This window comes from Corvus kubaryi, unplaced genomic scaffold, assembly GCF_017639235.1.
Source record: "Corvus kubaryi isolate FWS band 111438036 unplaced genomic scaffold, C.kubaryi_AGA036_p1.0 split3-131, whole genome shotgun sequence".
In the NCBI taxonomy this organism is placed as follows: Eukaryota; Metazoa; Chordata; class Aves; order Passeriformes; family Corvidae; genus Corvus; species Corvus kubaryi.
This window is the reverse complement of record NW_024582083.1, coordinates 7715734-7741153: the sequence shown is the minus strand read 5'-3', so window position 1 is coordinate 7741153 and position 25420 is coordinate 7715734. Positions and strand designations below refer to the sequence as shown.

General features: G+C 39.0%; 1 protein-coding gene across 1 annotated transcript in view; it reads left to right on the top strand.

Annotated features, from left to right (window-relative positions):
• Window positions 1-864: 864 nt before the first annotated feature.
• Window positions 865-25420, top strand: part of CFAP97 (cilia and flagella associated protein 97) — a 33444-nt gene continuing 8888 nt past the window's right edge. Inside the window, exons 1-4 of the mRNA XM_042014880.1 lie at window positions 865-989; window positions 12833-13711; window positions 13800-13871; window positions 22583-22845. Of these exons, the coding sequence (XP_041870814.1) occupies window positions 12853-13711; window positions 13800-13871; window positions 22583-22845 (1194 nt within the window). The 5' untranslated portion in view covers window positions 865-989; window positions 12833-12852. The remainder of the gene's footprint in view (window positions 990-12832; window positions 13712-13799; window positions 13872-22582; window positions 22846-25420) is intronic.

Below are 25420 nucleotides of genomic sequence, written 5' to 3'. Positions count from 1 at the left end.
CTGAGACACTGTTACCTCAACCTGGAGCCCCATCTCTTCAGCCTGGAGCAACATTGCTGCAACTTGGGGACCATCACCCTAACTTGGGGCAAAATCACCTTGGCTTGGGGCTCCACGGCCTTAGTAAGAGTCACAGCTCTCCATCCCATTTCCACAAACCAAAGAAGGGCAGGAGGGGACTGATGTCTATATCAGAAATAGCTGGCCAGCAGGACCAGGAAAGTGATTCTTCCCCTGTAGTTGGCACTGGTAGGGCCACTACCCGAGAACTATGTCCATTTCTGGACCTCTCAACTCAGGTAGGACATTGAAGCACTGGAGGAAGTTCAGAGAAGGGAAATGAAGCTGGTGAAGGGTCTGGAGCACAAGTCTTAAGAGGAACAGCTGAGGGAGCTAGGGCTGTTTAGCCTGGAAAAGAGGAGGCTCAAGGGAGACCTCATTGCTCTCTACAAATACCTGAAAGGAGCTTGTACCCAAGCAGGGATCGGCCTCTTCTCCCAGGCAACCAGCGACAGGATTAAAGGACAGAGTCTTAAGCTGCGCTAGGGGACGCTTAGGTTGGACATTAGGAGGAATTTCTTCACAGAAAGGGAGATGAGACATTGGAACAGGCTGCTCAGGGAGGTGGTGGAGTCACGGTCCCTGGAGGTGTTTGAGGAAAGACTGGACGTGGCACTTAGTGCCGTGGTCTAGTTGACACGGTGGTGTTCGGTCACAGGTTGGAGCCGATGATTTCAGAGGTCTCTTCCACCCTCCTTGCTCCTTCGATTCTGTGGAGAATCCGTGCCTGAGGGGCACCTCCCAGCGGGAGGTCCCTGCGCCCGGCTCCCTTCCCGCCCCTCTGAGGCACCGCCTCTCCCCGCCCGGCGGCGCGCGGGGTTGGCCGGGGCTGCGCAGGAGCGGCGTGGCAGGGGCGAGCGGCTTCAGCGCTGCGCGGCTCCCGCCTCCAGTGGTCTCTCCTCTGTCTCTCTCCCTCTCCTCCCGTGCCTGTGAGTATCCGCCCGGCTGCCTGCGCGGTTACCACAACAAAGCCGGGGGAAGGGGGGGCCAAGGGGGACACGGCGGCGGCCGCTGCTGCTGCTTCCTCGCGGGGGCTGCCGGCCGGGTGGTGGGGCCTGCGGTGCCTCCTCGCCGCGAAAGGTGCCTGGAGGGCGGTTGGGGGCGGTTGGGGACTACGGGCGTGTTCCTCCCCCGTCTGCGGCAAATTTTTCCCGAAACAAGGTGGGAGACGTGTTTTGTTCGTGTGTACATATGCATTATTTTTCACCATTATATAATTAAAAAAATGATTTTGTTTTAATTAGCTGTCTTCCTACTCGCGCCCCTGCCTGAGCGACGCGCACGTAGGTGTCCCCCGAGCGCGTCGTGCACGCTGCCTTTGCAGGGCAGGGGCTGGCGTTGAGCTGCTAGAGTTTGGTCGTGCCGCCCTGAGATGTGTGTTACGCCCCACATCAGTGCCGTGCCTGCCCGCTTTGCTCCTCGGGGAGATGGGAAAAGAGGTGGGGGATTCCGTTCTAAGGCACCGGCCCTCGTCGCCGTAGTGGTCGGCTTTGGGAACGAGCTACAGTGTCGTATGTGCTATCCTTGAAGTTACCGGACTTTGAGAGACACGTTGCAGTGGTGCTCAAGTAGAGTCCAGAGGAATGTTTTGGGTGGGCTTAATTGTTGGGAATTAAGTCAGCTGAAATGATTATTGCAAACAGCTTGCCTCGAGCGTGTTAATCGTCGCAGGAGTCACGTTTCCACACTTTCCTCAGGACAGTCTTGTAACTCCCCCTGCCCAGCCCTGGGCTGTGTTCTGCAGTAATGGTTCCCAAGGTGGAGCTGTGGTTTGGAAAAACAACCAGCCACCAAATCTCTTGGCCCATGTGGATTAGGGGGGGGAATCGCAAATGAAACCTGGGCCCCTGCAGCAGAGCAGAGTACTGAATTCATTTGAAAGAGGCTCAGTGACATGGTACAACAAAATGCAATATATGTTGTGTTTGTCAAACATGTTTTTTCTTCTGGAGTTTTCACAGTGCATTATGGAAATTGGCATTTAAAAATGTAGTTCAGGATGGTTTATGGCACAACTTTATTTAAAGTCTTATAACCTTTATGCCTGTCTGAAGTTTTTCCTTTCCAAACACAGTTTTTTGAAAACTGGTTTAATTATCGTATGCAAATACTTGCACTTACGTATTCTTACTATATTACAGAAATAAAAAAAATCTGGTGTTTGTATTTGTCGTGTATACGTTTAAAAATGTTATGGTTATAATTTCTATGCAACATTCATAAAAACACCAGGACAACGATGTGGGATGGAATTAATGTAACAGAAATAGCAGTGCTAGATTTCTTTTGTATCCCTGCTTTTGTCTGTAGTGAGGTGCTCAATATAGTGCATAGAATGCATTGTACACATTTGTGCTTCTTTGAAAAAATAGTTAATCTCTCTTCTTTGGATGGAAAGTGATTGCTGGAATTGTCAGTGGAGAGAGAACAAAGTTCCATAAAGTTAAATTCTTCAGGGGAGTTATTTGAAGATTAAAGTGAAGTTGTCATTGCTCGAAAATAAGTAAGCTTAAGAATGGGTTTGTGAAATAATTGGCATTTAAAAATATAGTTGTCAGAGCTTTGAACTCTGCTTTTGGAATGCTTCAAGCTCTTCCAACAATTCTTCCTGGTTTGTTTGTTTTTTTGTTTCTGTAGTGTATATGTTCTTTGATTTTTCCTAACCTGGGTAATGGGTTGTAATAGAAACCCCCTAACTTGTAATGGGTTGGAATAGAAACCAGGGGAAAGGACAAGTAATTTAGGGATATTCTATTCCTTTTCTTGGAACTTAAAGCTTTTATGACCTACTGGGATTTATTGTTTTGGTTTTGTGCTTGCCCATGTTTAGAAGGGCATTCAGAGGGCCCTGTCTTTCTTCATAAGACTTACGTGGGCTCAGAGGGCCATTAGGACTGCTGAGCCCATTGAGGCTTTGAATGCAATTGGCCAATCCCTTGAAAGGCTCAACCCAGGAACACATAAAAGTGTGAATTTTGTAGGATGGGTGGCATATGGTCATCTGTGGCGTAGATGACAGGATCATCTACAAGCTTTTTAAAAGTCTGCCCTTTTGGATGACATAATATTATACCTGAAGCTTAGGTGTAAGAATCTGAAAGTGAGCTGGATCCTAGGTGAGCCTAGGTACTCCCTAAATTCATGGGGGATAGGCAGACTGTTACCTTACTGCTTCCACCAGAGCTGTTTCTTAAAGCTGTTTCACTCTTTGCTTCCTGATGTTATGTTTGACCAAGACTGGTGATAGTAATGGTCTAAAACATGATCCATGTTCCTTGGCTGAGTTATTTTCCATCCAGCAATTCCAACTGATGTTTAAGTCACAATTCAGTGATCAGTATTTGTCATTCTTGAAGTGTTTCATTGTAATAATAAACACCAGAACTTGAAGAAACCCATAATATGTTGAATTTAATAGAGTCCTCTGTTTCGACATCTTCCCTGTTTTTCCATACTTGATATTTTCTCATCTGAGGAAAGGAACAAGTCACAAAAATATAATGCAAGAGATTATCTCAAGAGGCTTTTACCTCATTTGCCCCTTACATTCTGAGGAAGCAGAAATATATTTAGACTCTTCCTGAGTGATATTTTTTGAAGCTACTTTTCGTATACTGGATTTACTGACTGAATTTCTATGCTTTCTCCTGCTCATCTGTACCAGGCAGTGCTTGTTCCTCTTAAATAGAAATATATTCACTGAAAATTAAGAATTACATCTTATTTTCAGTGGGTATGGAGAATGTAATTGTTACATCTGTAAAACTGTATGTGTATGTTTTAAACTGTGATAATAGGCACATCTTGTGATGGAGGGCCTAATGAAGGAAATTCTTCCAGAAACTCAGGTCTATTTGATGTGTGTTGAAGCACATCTATGAAAACTGTTAAAGGAAATGCTGACGACACACATATTTGTCTTGCGAGGTCACTAAGCACGTGAAGCTTGTAATGTTAGAAGCATGAAAACACTTGCAGTTCAGTGGGCATTTCTGTTGTGAGAGACAGTTCATGTGCTGTGCCACTTGGTAGAGATGGCCTGATACTCAGAAATATGCTGTGATTTATCTGCTGCTGGACTCCATCAATAGTTTGTGGTGTACTTGATTCCGTTATGGTCCTGCCATCTATTTCAGGACCGGCAAATGGAACTCCAGCCTTCACGTGGCAGATATCCTGAAGCTTTGCTTTAATAAGAGCAGTTTTTTCCTTTTTCTTGCATACAGTTTTGAACTGCTGGGTCAGACTCTCTCCCATTAGTTGTGGATAGCCTGGTTGACTACATGTTGCCCCAAAATTTAAATCTTGATATTGGATGGAAATACTCTTCATAGATATGTACCAGTATAGAAGGAGTGGGAAAACAAAGCTGGGCCTTTACTTTGGTCTTCACCATGATACGTGGCAGTAGAGTCTGTCTTTTTCTGGGCTTTTCGTACCTGTTCTATGTTATCAAAAGACTGTGGCTATGGGTCACTTTTGGGAAAGATCAATCCCAGTGACCAGTTTTCCCCTAGCAGCTTGCTGCTTTTTACACTTTGACGTAGTTGGAGTTGGGACTCTTCCAGGTAGTGAGAAATTGTATGGCGGCAGCCCCATGAGACTTCAGTGTGGGTGGTGTCACTTAAGCTTGTAGAAATGGAAGGCCTTCCAGAAGCTGCTGCTACTTTTATCAGCCAACATATGATTAGTTGTCTTTATTTTTGATTGTAATTGTAAGCTACTTCTTTTCTTCCTGGGTTTAGAGGGTTTGCGAGTCATTTTCTTGGGATTCTCAGCAATGAATGAGTAGCCATGGTCTGTTTAGACAGACCTGATGGCCATCATCACTCCCATCATTTAACCTCAGTATTCTGACCCAACTTTTCTGCTCAAGAGGTTACAAGGTGACCTTTGCTGAAGGGCCTGAAGAACAAATATTTAATGTATCTGTATGAATAAAGTCCTGGAGCTACTGATACACACCTCTCAGCATAATGTATTGCAGCTTTTCCCAGTAGGGGAGTGGCTTATTTTTGTCTCAAGAGGAAATATTTTTTTCTTTCCTGCCTCCTCTTTTTTTCCCCCCTGTTTTTGCCTGTTGTCTCTCCTCCCTGCCTTGTACATTAACTTGAAAGCCTTTGCCTAGCAGTTATCTGGGGCTCTTTGGTGGTCATGTGCTTTCATTTGCTCTAACCATTATGGCAATTGGCTGTGTTCCAGGATTTTCTAGTGCCCATTGATGGAACTGAATTCTTACTTGAAATAGCCAGGAGACTCAGGACTTTCTGTTGCAACTCTTTTAAAAAGACTCAAGAGTACTTTGAAGCATCTCCAGTGAGCCTACCTGTTTGAGACAGAACTGCTGTTCTGAGGGCTAATCTGTCATAGGTTTGGGAATTAATACACTGTATCTTAGAGTACACAGGGGAAAATCCTTCCATTGTGTCCAGCAGAGAGAACCAGGACTAAAAGCAATCCAAAACAAAAATGGGGAGAAAAAAGCAGAGGAGTAAGGGCAGCAGTGGTGGTGTATCCTGATCTCATAAATTTGAAGTAGTAAGTCTTCCCTTCTTCCCCTTCTCTGGCTAGGAGAGAGAAAAAGACAGTGAAAGTCAGCTGAGAATCAGCTAGACAAGTGGTTTCAGATGCACTAGAAACAATGGTAGTTCTGATCTGAGCTGGAATTGGGTCCTGTGAGATTTGGTCTATGAAGGACAAATGTGCTTCCATGGTCTGTTCAGATTACTTAGTTCAGGCACAAGTCTGCTACTGTCTCATGAGCCAACAACAAGAGTGTTGTCATTAATCAACAATAATAACTTCCACATGGGCTGTAATCTGAGCAGAGGGGGGGATTCACCTCCATGTAGTTATGGCTGGGGTGATCAGCAGCCACATAGTTATCTTAAACGGATACCAGATTTTTCTTGCAGATGTACCATGAAAGGATAGAAGCTAATAACAGTTGCAGGATGTGACATGGAAAATTCTAATTAAAGAAAAAAAAAAAAACCAGTTAATTGTAGAATCACAGAATGGTTAGGTTGGAAGGGACGTTAAAGTTATCTAGTTCCAACCCCCAATAAGGGTTGTTAAGCATTCAAACAGATGTCCACATAGCACAAGTGTTCATCCTTGGAGTTTTTGAGAACTTGGTTGGACAAGGCCTTGAGCAAAAGTAGATGCAGTTTTGAAGCTGACCCTGCTTTGAGCAGTGGACTGGACAATGTCCAGAGGATCCTTTCCTAAAGATTTTTCTTGGATGCTAATTCCAGCTCTTGTCTACTGTTGGGGAGGATGAAACAGGAAAACCTTGGAAATATGATTGCCTGACAAAAGATTTTGGGAATATGAAAACTACAGGCAACATCGAAATGAAAGCCACTTTTGAAATACCAGGTCTTAGTTACTGAACAACTAGAAAACAATGGTATGGCCACTGAAGTAATCCCCTCTTGATGAAACAATACCCTCTGCTTGCAAACAGGTCCAAGGGTCAGAGCAGACCCTACTAGCTCAGCAGAAGGGGTCCAAAGAGTAGTTTTTAGAAGTTAAGGTGTAACACTCTATGGTAATATAAGAACTCTTATAGGCTGTATGTAAATGCTATAGGATTTGTATCTTGTATTAGATTGGTTAGTGACGATTAGAATATTCAGTACAGAAGATGATTTATTGTATTGTAACCAGGATTTCAGACACTTCTATTCATTCTCACTTCCATTCTCTCTTCTCTATTCCTCTCTTCCACTTCTACTCTTACTTCCACTCTTGCTCTTACACCCTCTCTCTCTCTCTCACCCGTTTACTCGCTTGCTCTCTTGGGCCTGCTCAGAGCTGAGTCTAGCAGCTCTGAGCAGTGCCCCTATACCCACGCCTTTACAATAAACCGACTGTGTCCCAAGACCTGCCTATAGAGATCTCTCCATCCGTCCGGCCATCTCCGTCCCGACCGAACCCGCCCGTAACCTACAGTCTACCTTGTGGTGTTTTGCAGAATAATTTGCCTGTGCCTTAATGGGCCCTTCCATCTTGCGCTCAGTGAGGAATGTATGGAGCTTGAATAGATTTATAGTGTTGGAGTTTATTCTGAGCTGAAGTTGAGGCCTTGTATTCTGTAGATTGGTTCAAAACCAATCATGGTTTGGATTGGGGAAATTGGTAGCCAGGTTCGAGAACTTGTGGTATGCAGAACAGCTGTAGCAGGCATTATGCTCTGAACTTGGAAAATCAGAATATCTACTAAAGAGACTGGTTGTTTCATTCATTGGGGGTTTCCTTTAAGGGAGGTAGTTTCCTAAGAGCTATATTCCTTCCTTTGCATGCTTTGTTGGTCTTAGTAGCAAATATGAAAGCTTTAATTAAAGAAGAGGTAAATAGGGCTGAGTATGTGTGGTTTGTCACACAGGTTTTAAGACTTGTGTTTTCTCATGTTTCCCCTCTTCTGAACTAACAAACCTCAAAAAGTAGAACTTTTCTTGTCCTGACATTTTTATTGCTCTCTTCTAGATGTTTTCAAATTTATCTTTTTTGCTTGTTTGCTGATGTTTTTTTAAGCTTCAGCCAAAAATGAGGAAGGGTGGGAGACGGAGCCAGGTGCAGTTCCTTTAGCATTTTCAACCTCTCCCAAGTTCACCATAAAAAGAGGCAATTTGGCAGCCAGCAGGTGTAAGGGAGCAGGATCCCCAGAGGGGAAATAATGAGAATGAAGAATCAGAGGATTTTGAACTGTTGCAAAGAACATGTACCAATGTTACCGTTGGTAGTATAAATCATTTATTTAAAACGCTTTCAACCTAAAACACTTTCAACCCTAAACCAGAAGGTGCCTTGTTGGAGCTAAATACAATATTATACTGCTTCTGATACTTTACATGTTTTTTAATACATCCTAAGATGGTGTCTGTTCTTTTTTGTTGCTGTAAACATACTATTGACTCATTGTGAGTGTACTATAGCTGTGCTGTATTATGGCCTTTGTGGTGATGCACAGGATGCACACAGTAACATCAGACATTTCTGATTCAGCCCCTAGCATGTGTAAAGGGCTTGTTTTCTCCTTCTATTAAATACTAGAAACTTATGATGTCGTGAAAGCATTTAGGCCCTTCAGAGCATGCATAGCATACAAACGCAGAGTGTGATGTCCTGCATGCTAGGGATCTGTGGGTTACCTGATTGGAAAAAAAACCAGCTTTCCTTGGAGCATGGTAGTCTTCATGCTAGGAGTTTTTATGTTACAAGATAAGGAAAAAACCCAGTTGTCCTCTATAAAAATCAGCCTCTTCCTTGATCATGAAAGTAGAATGCTTACAAGAAAAGAAAGTTGGTCACTGCTTATATCTGAATGTCTTGGATGCACATGTTTCAGATGGTGTGCATTTTAAAAAGTAAAAGATATAGTGGATAACTTCGAGGCTTAACCAAGTTTAAAACACCTCCAATCTTTCCCTGGGTACTTAATGTACTTCATAAGTGTTAGTTTCTGACATTCAAAAATGTTTTCAAAAGGCAGTATATGTTCAAACACAAACCCATATCTAAATCTGTATCCTCATTACATGACTTTCTATGTACCATCCTGCCTTGGTAGAAGATACTTTATATTGCAGTCATGTGTAATGGCCTGCTCTTAGGCATTGCCTACAAAAATATTTCAGGTGGTGCTGTAGTTGGCAGGTTTGCAGCTGGCAGGGGAAAAACATTCAATATGCTTAGTGTGATTAGGGTCTTGATCTGTTTTTTGACATGGAGGAGGATGTCAAAATGCTGCTTTTTCTTTGGGTAGTGCAGCAGCAGGCAGTGGTTGACTTGTGCAGGAGCTGAGTGGTCTTTGTTCTTGCAGTGTCCAGCTGGGGAGAACGTGGATGTGGTCTCGGTAGGTAGTCAGATGCTCAGTGTGTTGACCCCCTGACAAGAAAGTGTGGGCCTCTAAAGCCCTGAGAGCCAGACTGTATGTTCTCCTTGGCTGCTTGGCCACTGCTTTCTGATCTTAAATGGATCGAGCTTGAGGGGCTTAAAAAAGTGGTATAAGCTAGTTCTTCCTAAACTAGGAAGAACTGCAGCGAGGAAGAGAAAAAGACAAAAGGGTGTGCTTGGCTGGGGTAATGAGTGATTGTTACGGTTGCAAGAAAAATGGGGTGAGAGGTAGAGAATTACATGGGGAGAAGAAATATTAGAGTAAAAAAAGATCTGGCAAATAATTAATGGCCAGCCTGCTCTTTGGAGTTGATCATGTTTGTGTTAGAGAGTATCATGGCAGAAAGCCACAAAAAGCATGTGTTTTTTTTGGTAAGTAAATACAGTGGTCACTAGAATTAGCAGCCAATGCTAAGTATTTGACTGTAATGACAATTTCTTTGGGGATTGCAAAATATCAATTGTTGATTCTATATTTTAAAAACTGGCAACATAGCAGAACTCTGTATTTCTCCTAGAAGTAAAATTACACTCTGTGTTGTATATAAATGGGTGTGAAACTGTACACAGAGCCAATTTATTGATTTAGGCATGGATTATCAGCAAAATTGCTTCTTCTGTATTGCATCATCTTGGCAAATTCCAGCTCTGTTGCAGACACTCTAGATGCAGAAGTAGAATAGGATCCAAGAACACTATCTCTTTGTTTATTTCCTCTTGTTTGTTTTTAATGGAAATGACAGAATTAATTAATCTTTAGTTTGTGAATGATTGAGTGTCAGTGAGAGACGTGGCATGTCTGTTTCCCATTAAGATGAAAGCTAAAGTTGTTAGGGACTTGTACTAGAGGAATGGAATATGTATTTGGCAATGGAATGACTGCTGCTCCTTGGGCAGGGTCAGACTGCTAAATGATCTCTTCTGTACTGGTGGTTGCTGTCTGCAAAGCAGTTATGCCTCAGTCTTCGTAGAAAACAGCCCACTGACAGGTGAGCTATTCCTGAATCATGTAGAGTGAGAAGATGCTCTTTGGCTGGCATTAATGGTGGAAAGGAATGTACAAGCTTCTTGCTGTCTTTTATCACCTTTTGCCACCTCTACACTGCCCTTTTGTCTTGAGTTAAATCCCATCATCGCTTCAGAGACTGTGTTCAGAAAAGTCATCTGAGAAGTCATGGTGTAATTACACATTATAGCCGATGAGATACTGTTAGTTCAGTCTCCTTTGCAGGCATAGCATTACATAAACTATAAATACATGGGCTTGATTGCACTCAACAAAACTTTATATTTTAAGCTCTACTGAAGTTTTCAGCTATATTAAGCTGTACTAGTTTCTCTGTGTCCACCTGCAAACCTTTTTGCCCTAGCCCCTTACGCTCTTACATATACAACAATGCTAACAGTATTTCAGATTTGTGCTTGAGACAAGCAAAATACACCACATGCCTACTTTTACCAATCAGTCATAATATTTTCAGCTACGAGCTGGAGAGATGCTAGTTCCTTAAATAATAAAAGTCTCTCATCATGGAGAAGAAAGGGTTTTCATTTTTACACTGTACTTCCTATATTAATTTTATTCATAGAAATGGCTTTGTTCAAGTTGTATTTGCTAAATAAATAATTAATGATCTGTAGTTTATAGGTTTTTTTCCCTTCTGGTTTAGACTACATGAGGTAGAAAATTAAATGTAAATAATGTGTTACTCTTCTGATTGTTTTTTATTTTTCTATTGTGCATGTTTTTATTTATTAAAATGTATTATCCTTTTAGGAAGCTGCTCTAGAAAAACTTTCAGGAATTCACATGATAGTTGCACACTGCAGGCTGTGCAAGCTGCCTGAAGCCAAGTATCACAAGAAGTGACATGAAGGGTGAAATCAACAGCCCAGCTGAAGTGCATCTGCACCAATGCATGTAGTATGGGTAAAAACCAGGAGGAGCCAGAAGCCATGGTGCTGCAGGAAAACCATGATGTAGCCACCATCACGGAAGTGTGGTGGGATGATAGTCACGGCTGGAGTCCTGCAATGGATGGTTATAAGCTCCTCAGGAGGGATATGCAAGGAGGGAGAGGTGGTGGGGTGGCTCATTAGGGAGTGTTTCAACTGTGTAGAGCTCAGGGATGGCAATGATAAGGTTGAGTGCCTGTGAGTGAGAACCAGGGACATGGCCAACGAGGCAGTTGTCCTGAGGGGTGCTGTTACAGGCCACCCTCCCAGGATGAAGAGGCACATGAAGTTGAAGATCTGTAAGAAGCAGGGTGGCTTCACAATGGCTAGCACCTGTTCTTGTGGGAGACTTTAACTTGCTGGATGTCTGCATTCCCAAAAGTGTTTTACTCCTTTGTTTTGTTGTTCTTTGAAGAGCTAGGTGCTTTAGAGAGTTATCTTTGTGATCCTGAAAATTGATCTCTGTTTCTGTTGCTTAATAGTGTTTTCAGCTTTATACATCATCTAACCATACAAAGTCTCTTTTCAGTTTTTTGGCTTTGTGATTCTTAAAACCATAGGAAGTTCCAGACTTTCCGGTTTTATGTTGTGATTTAAGAAGCATATTTTCAATTACTCTAAACCAGTATTATTTGAGAAGTGGCAAAATATCTGAGTGACCTTTAAAAATTCTGTATTTTGAAGTAATTTTTAGCTAGAACCTTTCCTGGAAATTCCTTTTTTCCACCTTTGTTTGCCATGGCAACAAACTGTATGTGGTTTAAGGGAGACCATCCATCTATACAAGGTTTTCCAGCCTTGTATAGTTGCTTCCAATGTCTTCATGTTTGGTTTCCTTGGGTCTAAAGAATGTTACATATTTATTGATTGTAGTTTTCTAAATTTGTGTAAAATCGGTTGTAAAGAGTAGGAGAAAAGTGCCTCTGGCTAGATGGGACAGGTAGTCTTTGATACTGGCTAATTTTGTTTGGTTGTGGGGTGTTTGGATTTTTCATTTTAACTCTGTATATATACTACAAATGAGTGGAAACTTTCGTATCCTCCTGCCACATGCATAAGATCGAACACCATAGAATTCTGTAAGAAGTATGACACAATAGGAGCAGATTTGTAGAACATAATGGTTTGCACTGAGGTCCTGATATCCACAATATTATTTATTAGGGCTAGCCATGATCTGGTTCCATGGACTGAATGGTGACTGCTGGTTTAAATGCACTGGTTTCATGCTTGGATCAGACTTTTTAAAGTCTAGGTTCATCTGAAAGAATTAAGTTTCCTTACTGTACTGTGGAGTGCGAGCTACAGAGGACTGTCATGAAAAGCAGGCTCCTTATCCAAACTAAAACATGAACACTGACACTGACCCTATATCTGTCACAATTTAACCTATAGAGTCATGGGTCTTTCGATGTAAATTGAAATTTCTTCTCTTCTTAAGTGCTGAAAGTCTGCAGTGTGTATGGCTGTGTCAGCCAAGATGGTGACCACTGTATACAAACAAGGTTTTCAATACAGAATTCCAACTAATGATAGCTCATAAGTGGCCCTAGCTTAAAATGGTTCTAGCTTAAAGGGACAAAATAAGACACTTTAATTGCTTGTTTGTAATAGCTTAGATTTTTTAGCCACTAACAGTGTTTGACAAATTTGCTTAGAAGTAGTAGTTTTGAAATTGTGATGGGTTGGCTTACAGTAAAGCTTTCCAGTCTAACATATAAGCTGTGTGCAATAAGGTGGCACTACATTTTTTTACCAAGCTCACTATGGAGTTGTTTCTATCAACTTCATGTAATTAATTGCAGAATTATAAATTACTAGAGCTAAAAGAGTGAAGAGCAGAACTCTTACACTAAAAGTATACTTGGACATGTTTTTAACACAAATCTTTGGAAATGTTTTCTGATGCTTGTAGGTGGCACTTCATATTTCATTATGGACCATTTTGAAGACATATCAGATGGTGAAGTGGATCATGCCTTCTTTGACAGTGACTTTGAGGAAGAGAAAAAGAAAGCTGAAGAAAATGGTGAATATATAGAGAAAGAAAGTACAAAGGCAGCTCTTACAGACACTGATTTGGTTTCTCATTCAAAAGATGAAGAGTGTTGTGAGGAAGAAAGTGAAGAAAAGCAGATAGATTTGCAAAAGGATCAGTCCCTAGAAAACAGCAAAGATTCTGTTGAAAATACTTCATCTTTGACAGTTTCTTCAGTTGCAGAGAATGCAAGTACCTCTGGAGCAACACCTGTGGCAAATAGAGGAACACAGGAGAATGTTCCTGCTGGAATTCCTAAAATAGTTAAAGAAGGTGAAGAAGATTACTATACAGATGAAGAAGATAGTAGTGATGATGGCAAAAAACAGAAGGTTAGACCAAAGTCAGCTAAGCAACCAAACAACATAAAAAAGGCTAGCAAAAAATATACTATCAGCTCCTCCTCTTCTTCTTCCTCCTCTTCCTCATCCTCCTCCTCATCCTCAAGCTCAGATACAGATTGTTCTGATACAGATTCTGATAGCTGTTTATCAGATTCACCTCATCTGTCCCCAAAGAGGAATGCTTGTAGAAATGCTCTTCTGTCTCCAAAACAAAAATTCAAGTCAGCAATGAAATTAGCGGAAGGAAAACCAAAGCTTGGTGATGACTTGGAGGAGTCTGAAGACACAGTGACTGACGTGACACCTCTATCAACTCCAGACATCAGTCCTATCCAGTCTTTTGAATTTGTAGCATCAAATGATAAGAAGTTAAAAGTAAAGAGGCAGGAAAATGTGAACCAAGAATTATATGGTAATTTTCAGAATTTAAGTATAACACAAAATGTGCAAAACCTATGGGGCTGGGAAATTCAATCTTATATCTGTATTTTTTTCATTAGATTCTGAGTTTGATCTCAGATATAGTCGAAAAGTCTTGCATGATGCCATGGACCTGAATCAGCTTCTGAAAGGTGATTTTTAAATTTTCTTTTTACAAAATACAACATCTGCATGTTGTTGAGAACAACTGTGTTCAAATAGAGGAGAATGAATACACAGATGGAGTGAATCTAAAAAGATTTGATATATTAACAAATTTAATAATAAAGCTGCACAGGCATTTTAAGGTTTACTGGACTATGGCACAGTTTAATATCTAAATTAAAGCATCAACCTTTCTGTAGAAGGGCTGGATTATCAAAACAAAGACAGTCCAAAATTTTGTTGCATGGTAAATGGTATTCATATACTTAAACTTCTAGTACCTTTTCGATAATTAAACAGAAGTATTTGAAATCCTTTTCTGAACTAGGTGTCTGCCTTCTAAAATACCATAGGTTGAGTAATGGTATTTTAAAAAGAAAAATAGCAGATAATCTTTACTAAAACTTGAGTGGTTGCTTCTGGGTAATGGACTTAAAAAATCTAATAATGAAGCCTAAGAAAATTTGGAGTCTCTTTCCCTGCATTCATTGCAAACCTTCATTATATGGGGTGAGAGTGCTCTGGATGATCTCGTGCATATTTTAAGGTCTACATGGTGCTTTTGCATTTGTTTTCATGGCCCAGAGTTTTTGGCACTAAAATCTGTGGAAGAAAAAAGGCTTGACTGAAGAAATCTGATGATCTCAGGTGAGGAAAGCCTCTTGCAGTTTAAGTCTGGTACATTCCAAGCCAGGTTTGCTGTGTTGAAGTAAGCCTGGTATGACTAAAACTGCATGTATTGTGTTTCTTCACTTTGCACCTTGCCAGACTGAGTTTCTAGTGAATAAGGATTTAAAATGTATTGTATACATGGTTTAACTTGCCTATAACTAAAAAATGAGGATTTTATTTGTATGGAAATTCTTTGAGGTTAAGAAAAACAACACTAGCCATCAAGAAAGGTAGCGCTGGTTCTCATCTCTGACAGTCCTTGTGCTTCAGCCATTCTTTCATACTAGAAACAATTCCAACCAGTTGTCAAAACATGATGTCAGAAGAGTTGTTGCTAGGCAATTGAAATTATGATGTCCTATGTCTTTATTTGGTCCCTGTTAGCAAGAAGCTATTTAGTAACCAGTGATTACCAATGGATTCATCTCATCCCTAAAACAAATGGGTATTATAGCTGAGAGCAGGTATTCTCAGAGATGAATCTCTACTGGGGAGAGGAACTTTTTTCTCAAAACTGAAAACCAATTTTAAATAACAATAATAAAGATAAAGTAATGAGAAGTAGAATTCATATAGTCTAGCAGCTAATGTTCCTGATTAATGTGTACATTACTCCCAAGTGCCTCTCTAAATCGGCAAGCACAACTCAGCTTAATTAGTTTGGGCATTTTGAAGTTTAAATGGGGCAGAATTATTAATGGTGGAAAGTAACTAGTCTGGGAAGATAGGAGCTAATCTTATTCTGAGTTATGGCTTACAAATTTTTTTTGTACACATTAGGGAGAAAAAAATTGCAAATAATTTTCTCACACCCCCCAGTTTCCATTAAATGTTCATCAGAACTGCGTAGGCATAAACATTGCTTCAAGTGAGAGTACTGCAAGCCCAGAATGCATGAAAAAAATATTTAAATGATCATGATTTGGTTTTAAAGTATAATATTCTCCCAGTACTTTATACTGATGAAGCATTTTATTTGAGTTTTTTTTCAAATATGCTTGTAATATAGCTGGACCTAAGCATTTACAGCAGTTATACAAGTTTAACTTCCCAAGGTCCCCAGATACTTGCAGAATTTCCATGTGATCTGTTACTGTGTTGTTTCTACGGGGCACACAGTAATTAATTTTGTATGATTGTTCACATTACCAGTGCATACATTAGGGAAGACTGGAATCTCTTGTATTAAAAAAAGAATTGCAAAAACAAAGAAAAAAATTTGGACTAGCACAAGAGTCTGGTTATTAGGCAGCAAGGCGGTTTGTGTATCTTAAAGCAGAATTAATTTAAAGCATTTAGAAACTGTTGCAGTTAAATTTAAAAGTAACTGAAAAAATTTTTCCTTTATATGTCCTTCACCTGTTTGTGTTCATATTGAAAACTATTCATTTGTAAGCATTTAAAAAACTGTATGTGGACAAAAATTAATCATGCCTTTACAACTCCTAAAGCTATGCTTGTTCTTGATAAAAGCCAAATTTTCCATTATGCATTTCTTAGTAAGCCAAAATCTTGCAAATAGCATAATTCTAGTTGGAAATCTCATAGTCTCCCTGCTGTATATAGCACTTTGATTGTTTTTTTAGATAGGTATTGCTGATAGCAGGTGTGATTATAAATTTTCAGGTAGAGATACAATTTTTCAGTTGTTTCATGATGTTATATAGATCTTTGCATGTAATTATTTTGTGATTCGATGATGTTTGCACTTTGCTATAAACCTTAAAGATAGTTCAGAAAATTAATAACTGAAAGCAATATTCTAAACCCATAATAATAAAAAATGTCAGTTATTTCCTCTGCTGTACTCTTGAGTAATCTGAACACAAAAAGAGAATTAAGTATGGCAATGCAAAGAAATCGATTGTAAAAGATTGTTTTTGAAGGTAATTTCATAAATCACCATGTTAGAAAACTGGGAATAAAATAAATTGGAAAATCTTCTGATGCTATTTTTCCTTGATCCTATGTCACGATTATTATGCAGATAAAGAGATGGGTTAAGTATATGAGTGTGACTAAGCACTCATCCGTCTCAACCCATTATGCTACAGACTTGCTCTCTGTCTTTAGACAAATCTCTTGCTTTCTAGTAGTTCAGAACTGAGTTTTCTGCTAAAATTTCTCTATATCTCTTTATCCAATTGTTTGGTATCAATACAATGGGATAGCACAAGGTGTATACAGTGCTAAAGAATTTAGTATTTTGTTTTCTTCTCTGTAAAATGGGGTTGATACCTGCTTATTTTACAGAAGTGTCTGTGAGAATTAGTCTGTAAATCCATGGTGTTAGCTATTATTAACTTGAGGAGGTGGTGTGATGGGGTAAGTAGGGCAATTGGCCACAGACTGAAGACCAGTTCTATCCTTGAAGCTCTCACTGACCTCTGTGCTGATAAGGCTCTTCTATGCCTTAGATTTTTAAAATAGTCAGAGCTCCCTCTGTGAAAAGTGCTGTAATATAAATATCATTATTATGAAAGTAAAAGCTCTGTTTCTGAATAAAATCTATTGTAGAAAATTAAATAGCAGCTTCAACTGAACATGTAGCAATCACTTCAACTTTTTTTTTCTCATATAATTTGTCACTCAGGAAATAGAACAAGTTTTTGATAACTGAAACTTTGTTCTCTTTAGGGATATGTTATCTGTGTGCTCATTCGTGCTGAACTAGTGTATTTGTAGAAAAGCTGCTAAGCAGTATCTAAAGTTAAAGTAGACTTTACAGTATATACATACCCAAACTGTACAGTTGAATTAAGCATATATAGCTTTCCTGCAGAATTCCATTTAGTGTGTATGTTCAGAGTTTGAACTAATTTTCAATGTGTATATGTATTCACATGCTTGGTTTTCACAGGTCTAGAAACCTATGTTGAGGTAGAAAAGCAATTACTATCTTATTCTTATATTTAGAGTTTGAAAACATACTGAAAATCTGTGAGATTATGGAGAATCCAGACTTTCCCAACATCTATGAGCAAATGTGTAATTATGGGGAAAAGAAGTCCAGTGCCTGTAAGATATCTGTTGTCTTTCTAATGATATCAAGAGATAACTAGCAGCCCTATTTAAGCATGTTTAAATAGGGAAAATTTTTACCTGAAAAGGACATTCTCCTTCTCTTAAACCCACCAAATCATGAATTCTCCAAAATCACTTTTAAAGAGCTCTGTGGCCTGCAATAATGGATGTTCTAGGAAGTATTTGTTTAGGGATACCACAGGGAAATAGTTTCACTCTTAAACTACTATATATTGATGAAGAACTGTGGTTTATTTAATCCTTTTGTATTTTTCAAATGTGATATGCATGTGGTAGTGTAGCAGTATAAAATAAAGTATCAGTCAAGTGTAAGCAACTTATATTGGGATTGCAGAAGATACACTGAAACATGCATGATTTTAATTTTAGCCTTAATGCCATTAGGACAGCTGTATTGTCCTCTCCTAGTGCATTTGACTTGCTAATTATAAATTGTATTTTATATAAGGTTTGGCCTTTCTCATTCTGCAAGGTTATTTCAATGCTTAGAAATTAAAAGCAATAAACAGCTTGTTTATGGCTTAAAAAAAAAAGTCAGGTATCTCTCCATGGAAACCAGCTTTCATAGAAATCCTGTGAATACCAGGGAATTTTCTTTTCCTACTTACCAGTAAATGACAACTAGACTGCGCACTGTGCAAGTCGTTACGCAAATGCTGCTCCTTATTTATCATCTCCCCCAAATTATATTTATGGTCTGACTGACAATGGAAGTAACTAGGGGTTTAGTTAAATTACTTATTACCCACTGATAGAGTATGAACATGATAGATAAATCATATTTCATTGTTCTAAGACTTACAAACTTTTAGAACCTTAAACCATAACCTGTAATGTTATCTCATGTTGTCATGGCCACTGCAAAAATAGTCACGTACACCACTCAGATGCTTAGGCTTTGTGATTAAAGGGTAGTGTGGGTGCATTGTTGAATAAATCACTGAAATAGGTATGAAATTTAAACACCTGAATTATATAACATGAACTGTACTACCAGTATTTAATAGCATTTGGAATCTTACTTTGGTTTTGCTTATTGATGGTGAATTTTCCCTGGTTTTGTGGGCATGTGCTGACCTCACTTAGACACGTGCTGTCTTTGCCATGAAAGCATGTTGCCAGTGAGTGGTGGCATCCATTCAGTGCATATTGGACATATATTCCTGCTGTGGATTACCTGTGGATTTTCTGTCATAGCAAGTATGTGGAGAATAGGAATATGGTGCTGTATAAATGGTGCTTTGCAGAGGCAGGTTGGACAGATTTTCAGCCAGGTAACTGGAAGCAGTGGTAACTGTTACTGCTGATTTAAAGTCAGGGGTCAGAAGTGTCTTTCTGAACCAAGGAAAGAATGTCGCCTCTGCTTCAGGAAGACATGCAGAAGTTTTTCCCCACTGCTTTCTAGATTGCTTCTGTGTTTTATTTGAGCATCATTTAAGGAGTGGTGATTTCTTCTGCTTGTTTTGTTGGGAACAATCATGCTGTAGTATCAGTGATGCTCTTTCAGTAAAATGATGCAGTATGCATTCTGTTGTCTCTTTTTCCTACAAAACTTTAGACTCTCTTGTTACACAGTTCCTATGGAAATCAGTGTTGCATTTATGTGTTTTAAAAAAGATTATCTATGGATAGGGTCCATTAAGTTATGGTTTGCTTTGTTGTGGTGTTTGCAGCTTGAATTCTTCCTTAACATAGATCTTAACTAAGTAAAACACAACTCCAGTAATTTAGCAGCTTGAAGAACAGCAAACCACGTACTTTTACTGTGTTACCTGATCCAATGCTTTGGTGTATTGCAGCAGTATTGCAGCAAAGAGCTAGTTGTGAAATTTCAAATGTGGTTCTTGGGTCATATAGAAGGCTAATAATAAAAAGATCATTTGAGGAACTAGAGAGTTTTGGATTGATATTTTCATTCCATCCCCTTGTAAAAACACTTGCTACTCCATGTGTTGTATTAGATCTGAACTTCTGGTGCAATATTAATGAGTCTTCTGTAATTCAGCCATCTGTCAATAGATTACTTACTGGGTTTTGGCAGTTCTCCGCTAAGGCTTCACTGAGTAACTTCACAACAGAACCTTTGTGGTGTTCTTAATTCTTTCATTGTATTAATATATTTCTCTTGAGTTGTGATAAATTCAATATTATGACTGTTAGCAAGCTCTCAACCTCAAAAGTTGCCAGAAAGCTGTTGGGACTAGTAAAGTCAGTTTCTACATTAAGAATAAATAAATAATGATGAGGTTAAGAATGAACAACATACTGAAAAAAGTGGGCTGGAGTCTCCTTTTGCCTGACACAAGGGAGAAAGGCTATCTTTGTGGTGAGCTGATAAAAGGTGTGGATGAGGCACTGTAGAAGTGATACATATTCAAAGGAAAAAGACTTACAAGAGGCTAAGGAAAAGAAGAAAGAAGAGATGAATGAAAAAAGTCTGTGTGTTGAGCGGGGATGTGACTGAAGAAGCTGGAAGATGAGAGTAAAGTTAGTAAAATTTTGCCCTTGCATATATAAGTCGTAGTATCCAGTAGAGCAGTGCATGGATATGTACATAGATATGTATTTACCCTAATTGCCTGAGAGCTTCTGGTAAAATAGGGGGTGTTTAATGCTGCAGAAGTTACATACCACTACCCCCAGGAGACCTGAGTGACAAAGGAACGCAGTGCTTGTTGAGCCCTGTGTGTAGCAATTGCTTCAGGGTTCTGTGAATCCTTGTTTCTAGTAGCATTTACTGACCAGCTTTGGGGTGAAAGGGAAAGGCCTTTGTTCCACGTCATTGCTCTGGTTTTATTTTTTCATCACACCTAAAAGCAGTTCACCAGAAAAGCGAGCAAGTCAGAAAATAGGTAGGAAGTAATTACCTTGAAGCATTTTTAATATCTTTACTGGCTATAGTTCATAGTTACGTCAAAAGTGTATACAGTCTCTTCCAAAGTATAGCCTGCTATCTTATAGTGAATTAAAAGTCATTGACCAGTGAAAGCATGAAACCTGTATTTCTGATTGAAAAAGTCTTTATCTAGAATGCTATTGCTTTAAATTGATTTTGACTGGTTGACACCTTCCACAGAAGCAAAAGAATTGTTGGGAATTTGCACTGACAGTCATTCAGAAATTTAAATGTCTCTTGTAATAGACTTCATCACCAATAGCATTGATGCCACAAGGCTAGGTCAAGACTTCAGTTCAATGACTGTTCTTTGTCACAATCTGACTTCCACTTTTGCATATGATGTGCAGTCCACTTTAACCCATGAGACGCTATGGATATAAGGCAAAAGGTAAAATTATCTTTCATAGGTCCGTAATAATACAGCTATCAATTATGTAACATGATATCATCTTCAGATAGTTGTTCAATTTACTTTCTTCTAGCTGTGTTCTGCAGTGCTGCTTTTGCTTGTTCCCATAAAGACATTTTGAAATATTTTCTACTGAGAGGTATGCTGCAGCTTGATGTTGGCATGTGAATTCTGTGTCTTTAGTTATTTTCTTTGCATTTCTTTTTGTCCCTTGTAGGCTTATCCAGATGAGTCTCATTCCAGGTTTGTCTCCTCCAATGGTATTGATGACTGTACTAGTTTTACCTTGAGAATAACTTACTAAACTGTAGAGGTGTTTTTCAAGACATTTATATTGTATTAATCTGTTGTTTGGCACACTTGATCTGTGCTACTTTGCATTGTGTCTTGGTTTTAAGGTGATTTGCATCTTCTCTTGATAAATGAAAGCAGAATTTGCTAATGTGGGTGACCTCACAGAGCTACCTAGGGGTAGTTCTTGCCTATATTGGCTAGCATGCTGATAGTGCAAGTTTACCCATTTCCAGATGGATGTTGAAATTCATGAAGTGTTTGGATTTTGCATTTTGAATACTGTTCTTAAATTCCTCAAAGACAGTAGCAATATTTACTTGCATCAATTCTGAAATAAACTCAGTTGAGATACTGCAATAAAGATTTCATTTTGTTTTGAAGTAAGAAAATGCTCTTCATTCTTTGAGGTTTTTTTCACTGTTAGGCTGCCAGGCTGCCTCAGACATCTCTTGCAAACAGATTGCTAATGTGGAAGTGTTTGCTGAGGAAATATTACTGCATGCCTGGGGTTTGTTTTTTTTTCTTTCTGCTTTGGATGCTTGTTTTGCTTGTGTGGGACTTCAGGGATAAGAGTGAGGGGTGTCTTCTGAAGGCACTGTGATTATTAGAGGAGTGTGGGGAATGGCATGAGTAAGGTTTTTTTGTCTGTGTCTCAGCTCCAAAAATGGGTTTAATCTAACCTGGTACTGCCATTCCTGTACCATAGATAATGCAATGGTTTGATGGGGTAACACCATGACAGCAAAACTTTTAAAGTAGTTGCCAGAAGACCTGCTGCAGAGCTTTAGAAAGTGGAGGCTTAGAAATGAATCAACAGCAAACCTCCAGTGGAACTGTAATAAATATAGCTGGCTCTGGCTAAGAGTGAAGTTTCCAGTTATCTTGCAATTGTGCATGTTAAGTTGCTGTGTATTTTTAAGTGTGCATTCTTTGTCTTGAAACGTTATATCACGATTTGATTGTTGTTTGCTTACTGTTTTAAATTTCCATGCCCCAGTAATTTCTGTTATATGTGCTCACTCATTTCTCTCCATCCATTAAATTAAATCTTCATCATTCCCTTTGCGTTTTCTGCAGCAACATGATGTAGGATTGCTTTAGGAGTTAAGTATCAACAAAATCACTTCAGGAAGTGCACTTTGTGTCTCTGAGTCAGGCTTCCCCAGAGTCAGTTTTCTGTGTGAAACATTGTTTCTATTCTGCCTCTCAGCTGAGACTGGTACTTTAGATTAACTTGCGAGCAAAGTTTAAATCTTTTTCTATGTGCAAACATCTAAATACTAGTAATGGTTTAATTCTTGGTTCTAATTTATGTTTAGTCCTGGGTTCCTGAAGCTGTGTTTTCCAATCTGCTTATTGCACTTCTTGCTGTTTTAAAGCTTTCTTACAGTTGGATAAAAAAGAACAAAAACTAACCATCAATCATCCATCCAAAGTAATAAGGAAAAATTACTCTTTCACAAATGAAGAAGTAAGACAGATTGATCGGGAAAACCAAAGATTGCTAAAAGAACTGTCCAAACAGTCTGCAAGGCCAAGGAGAAGTAGCACGATGAAGAAGACGTCTGTACCCCAGCCTAGGTTGTACCACACTGCCCTCAACAGGCAAAAAGAGCAGCAAAGAATTGAAAGAGAAAACCTGGTAAGTTTTGAGTTTGGATGTGGATCAGCAAATTGAGAAGGACTATCTCTTGTCAGATGAGCTGTTGCTAAAGACTTGGAAAATTGATGAGGCAGCACATGAACCTTTACTGCAGTAAGTCTTCAGTGAATTTCCATTACTATGGTGTTGGCATAATTGTTCATATTGGGTGAGTTTCTTGGTTTTTTGGGAGGGTGGTGGGAGTAATGATGCTTTTTTTTTCATATGGAAATAGGTTTTAGTTTCTATGCATTTGCTTTACTTTGGTATTGTTTAATTTAAAAGGAACAACCCTTGCTGTTAACACACTCAAAACACTGGATAGCAGTCTGACTGTTCATTCTGCTTCATGCATCATGACTACTAGTCTCTCAAAAACAGGCTTGCATAAAATAAAACAATCAATATGATAGCATCAAACCCATTATATTTGAAATACAGAGGATACAAAGTTAACGTCAGTTTTGGGTTTTGCCTCATAGCTATCTCTCGTTGAATATTTGTAGTGCTCTGATTGCCACAGTGTAATGGCAATTACAATAGCTTACTTTATTGGAAAACAAAAATTCAGACTCATTTGTAGGGATATTGGCAGAGTTCTCAAATAATAGAAGTAGCACTGGTTTGAATAAGATACTTTTAGTAATTGAATTGTAATACATAATGTAATGACATTTTCATATCTCCTATGTATTTATCAGTGTGTTTGAAAAAGAGATAAAATTATAGTTCAAATAATTGGAAAATGTATACTGGAAGGAATTTATTACTTTTTACCTTCTGTGTAAGTATAAAGGTTGCAATTTCCTTTTCTATACACATAGAAAGAGGTACAGATTCAACATGGAGAAAGTCTAATTGCCCTGTTTGGAAAAGTCTGTTAGGTTTTCATTCTTGCAGCTTTCAGACATTTGGATTGTTAAAACTTTTCAAATTAGGAAACTTTCTCCCTGGCTCCACTAGACTGCAGTTCACATTATACTTTACAGTCTGAAAGAATTAAGCACAAGATTTTGTATAGATATGCTATACTTGTCATTGCCTGGGGAAGAAATGTTTTTAGGCTTTGGTGTGTTTAGGTTGGTAGGAGGGTGTTGGTGGTGTTTATTTCAGATGTTGAAAACAGGTCTTGCTCTACCACATGAACCTTGTTAATAAGAATATATTCTTAGGCAAGGGGGAGGAGGTGCTGTGCCACAGTGACTTAGGATGTAACAGTAATATGCTGTACTGCATAACAACTGATGATTGCAGTAAATGAATGTATAGGATGTTTTAAAATGGATTTCTGTTTACTCAAAGCCACAACCCCGTTCTCTTATGATATATTGCAGTGTTTGTTCAAGACTGTCTTGCCTTTGCAACTTTTGGATCAAAAATGCAGCAGACCTAAACCCATAGAGTCATTTCACATATTGCTGCTTTAGTACATGTTAGAGATTAATGGTGGTTGCATGTAGTCCAAGAGATAGTATTGTTCATTTACTTACTCATTTACAGTTTAGTTGTCGTCAGCAATGTGGGTGGACATGTTTGGTGTGAGAGTTTATGTTAGGACATCGTGCTAGTTTAGACTATGAAAGGATTTGGTTTATTCTTTTTTCCAAACTCAGGATGATATATTTTTGATCACTGATTCATCAGTGCAGCTCTTCCGTTTTGTTTAACTTTGCTATCATTTTTTAGCAATTTTGTTTGCATTTTTATTCTGTTTGAAGTGTATGTATACCTAGAGCATCACAGTTTCAACTTTGATTTTTGTAGCGCTACCTTTTGAGATTACAGGTGTGACATACTTTTCTCTGAGACTGTAAATGAAAGAGCAGCCCTACCCTGCTCACTGATGATGATTTTTGCTTTATATTGATAAAAGTATGTGCTTTATGAACCTGTTCTCTTCTGGTCAGCAGCTTTCCTCACCTTCATAAATTTAAAGAGGCAGAATTGGTGGAATTCCGTGGAACTTTCTTATCATCTTTCTTCTTTTACTTCTTGGAAGTCTTTTTTATACAAGGCCTGAGGGTACTGCATACAGAATATGGTGTTTGATACACCTTTGTGAAATGTTTGTTGGAGAAGGACGCAGAGTTTTGTAAACAATTCAAGAATAGAAATCTACAACTGTAGTCTCTGCAGGGAGTTAAAGAATTTTGATGCAGAGATTTTTTTTTTTTTGCTGGTGTTGGCACAGCTTTTATAATTTCTTGTCCTGAGGTTAAGAACTTGTCTAGGGAAGATGTTCACCTGTTACACCAGAACATTCTTGGAGTAATGCCTGTACTTACTGTTATCAGAAACTTTGATTTCTCTTGCAGGCATTTAGCATCAGAGATGATGCAGGAAAGTAAGTAAAATTTTAGGAAATTAGAGGGGAATCTAAGTGGTTTGGTGCTCCCTAGCTTTGTGAAAGGGTGCAAGGAGGTACAGGAAATATATGTCATTCCCACAGATTCTGTTAGAAAGAGCAATGACAGAATAAAAAGATGCATTGCTCTGAAGAACAGTAGTTTTAAAGTACTGATTAGCAATTTATGGAAAAAGCACAATTAGCAGAACAGATGACTGCTAAAATTAA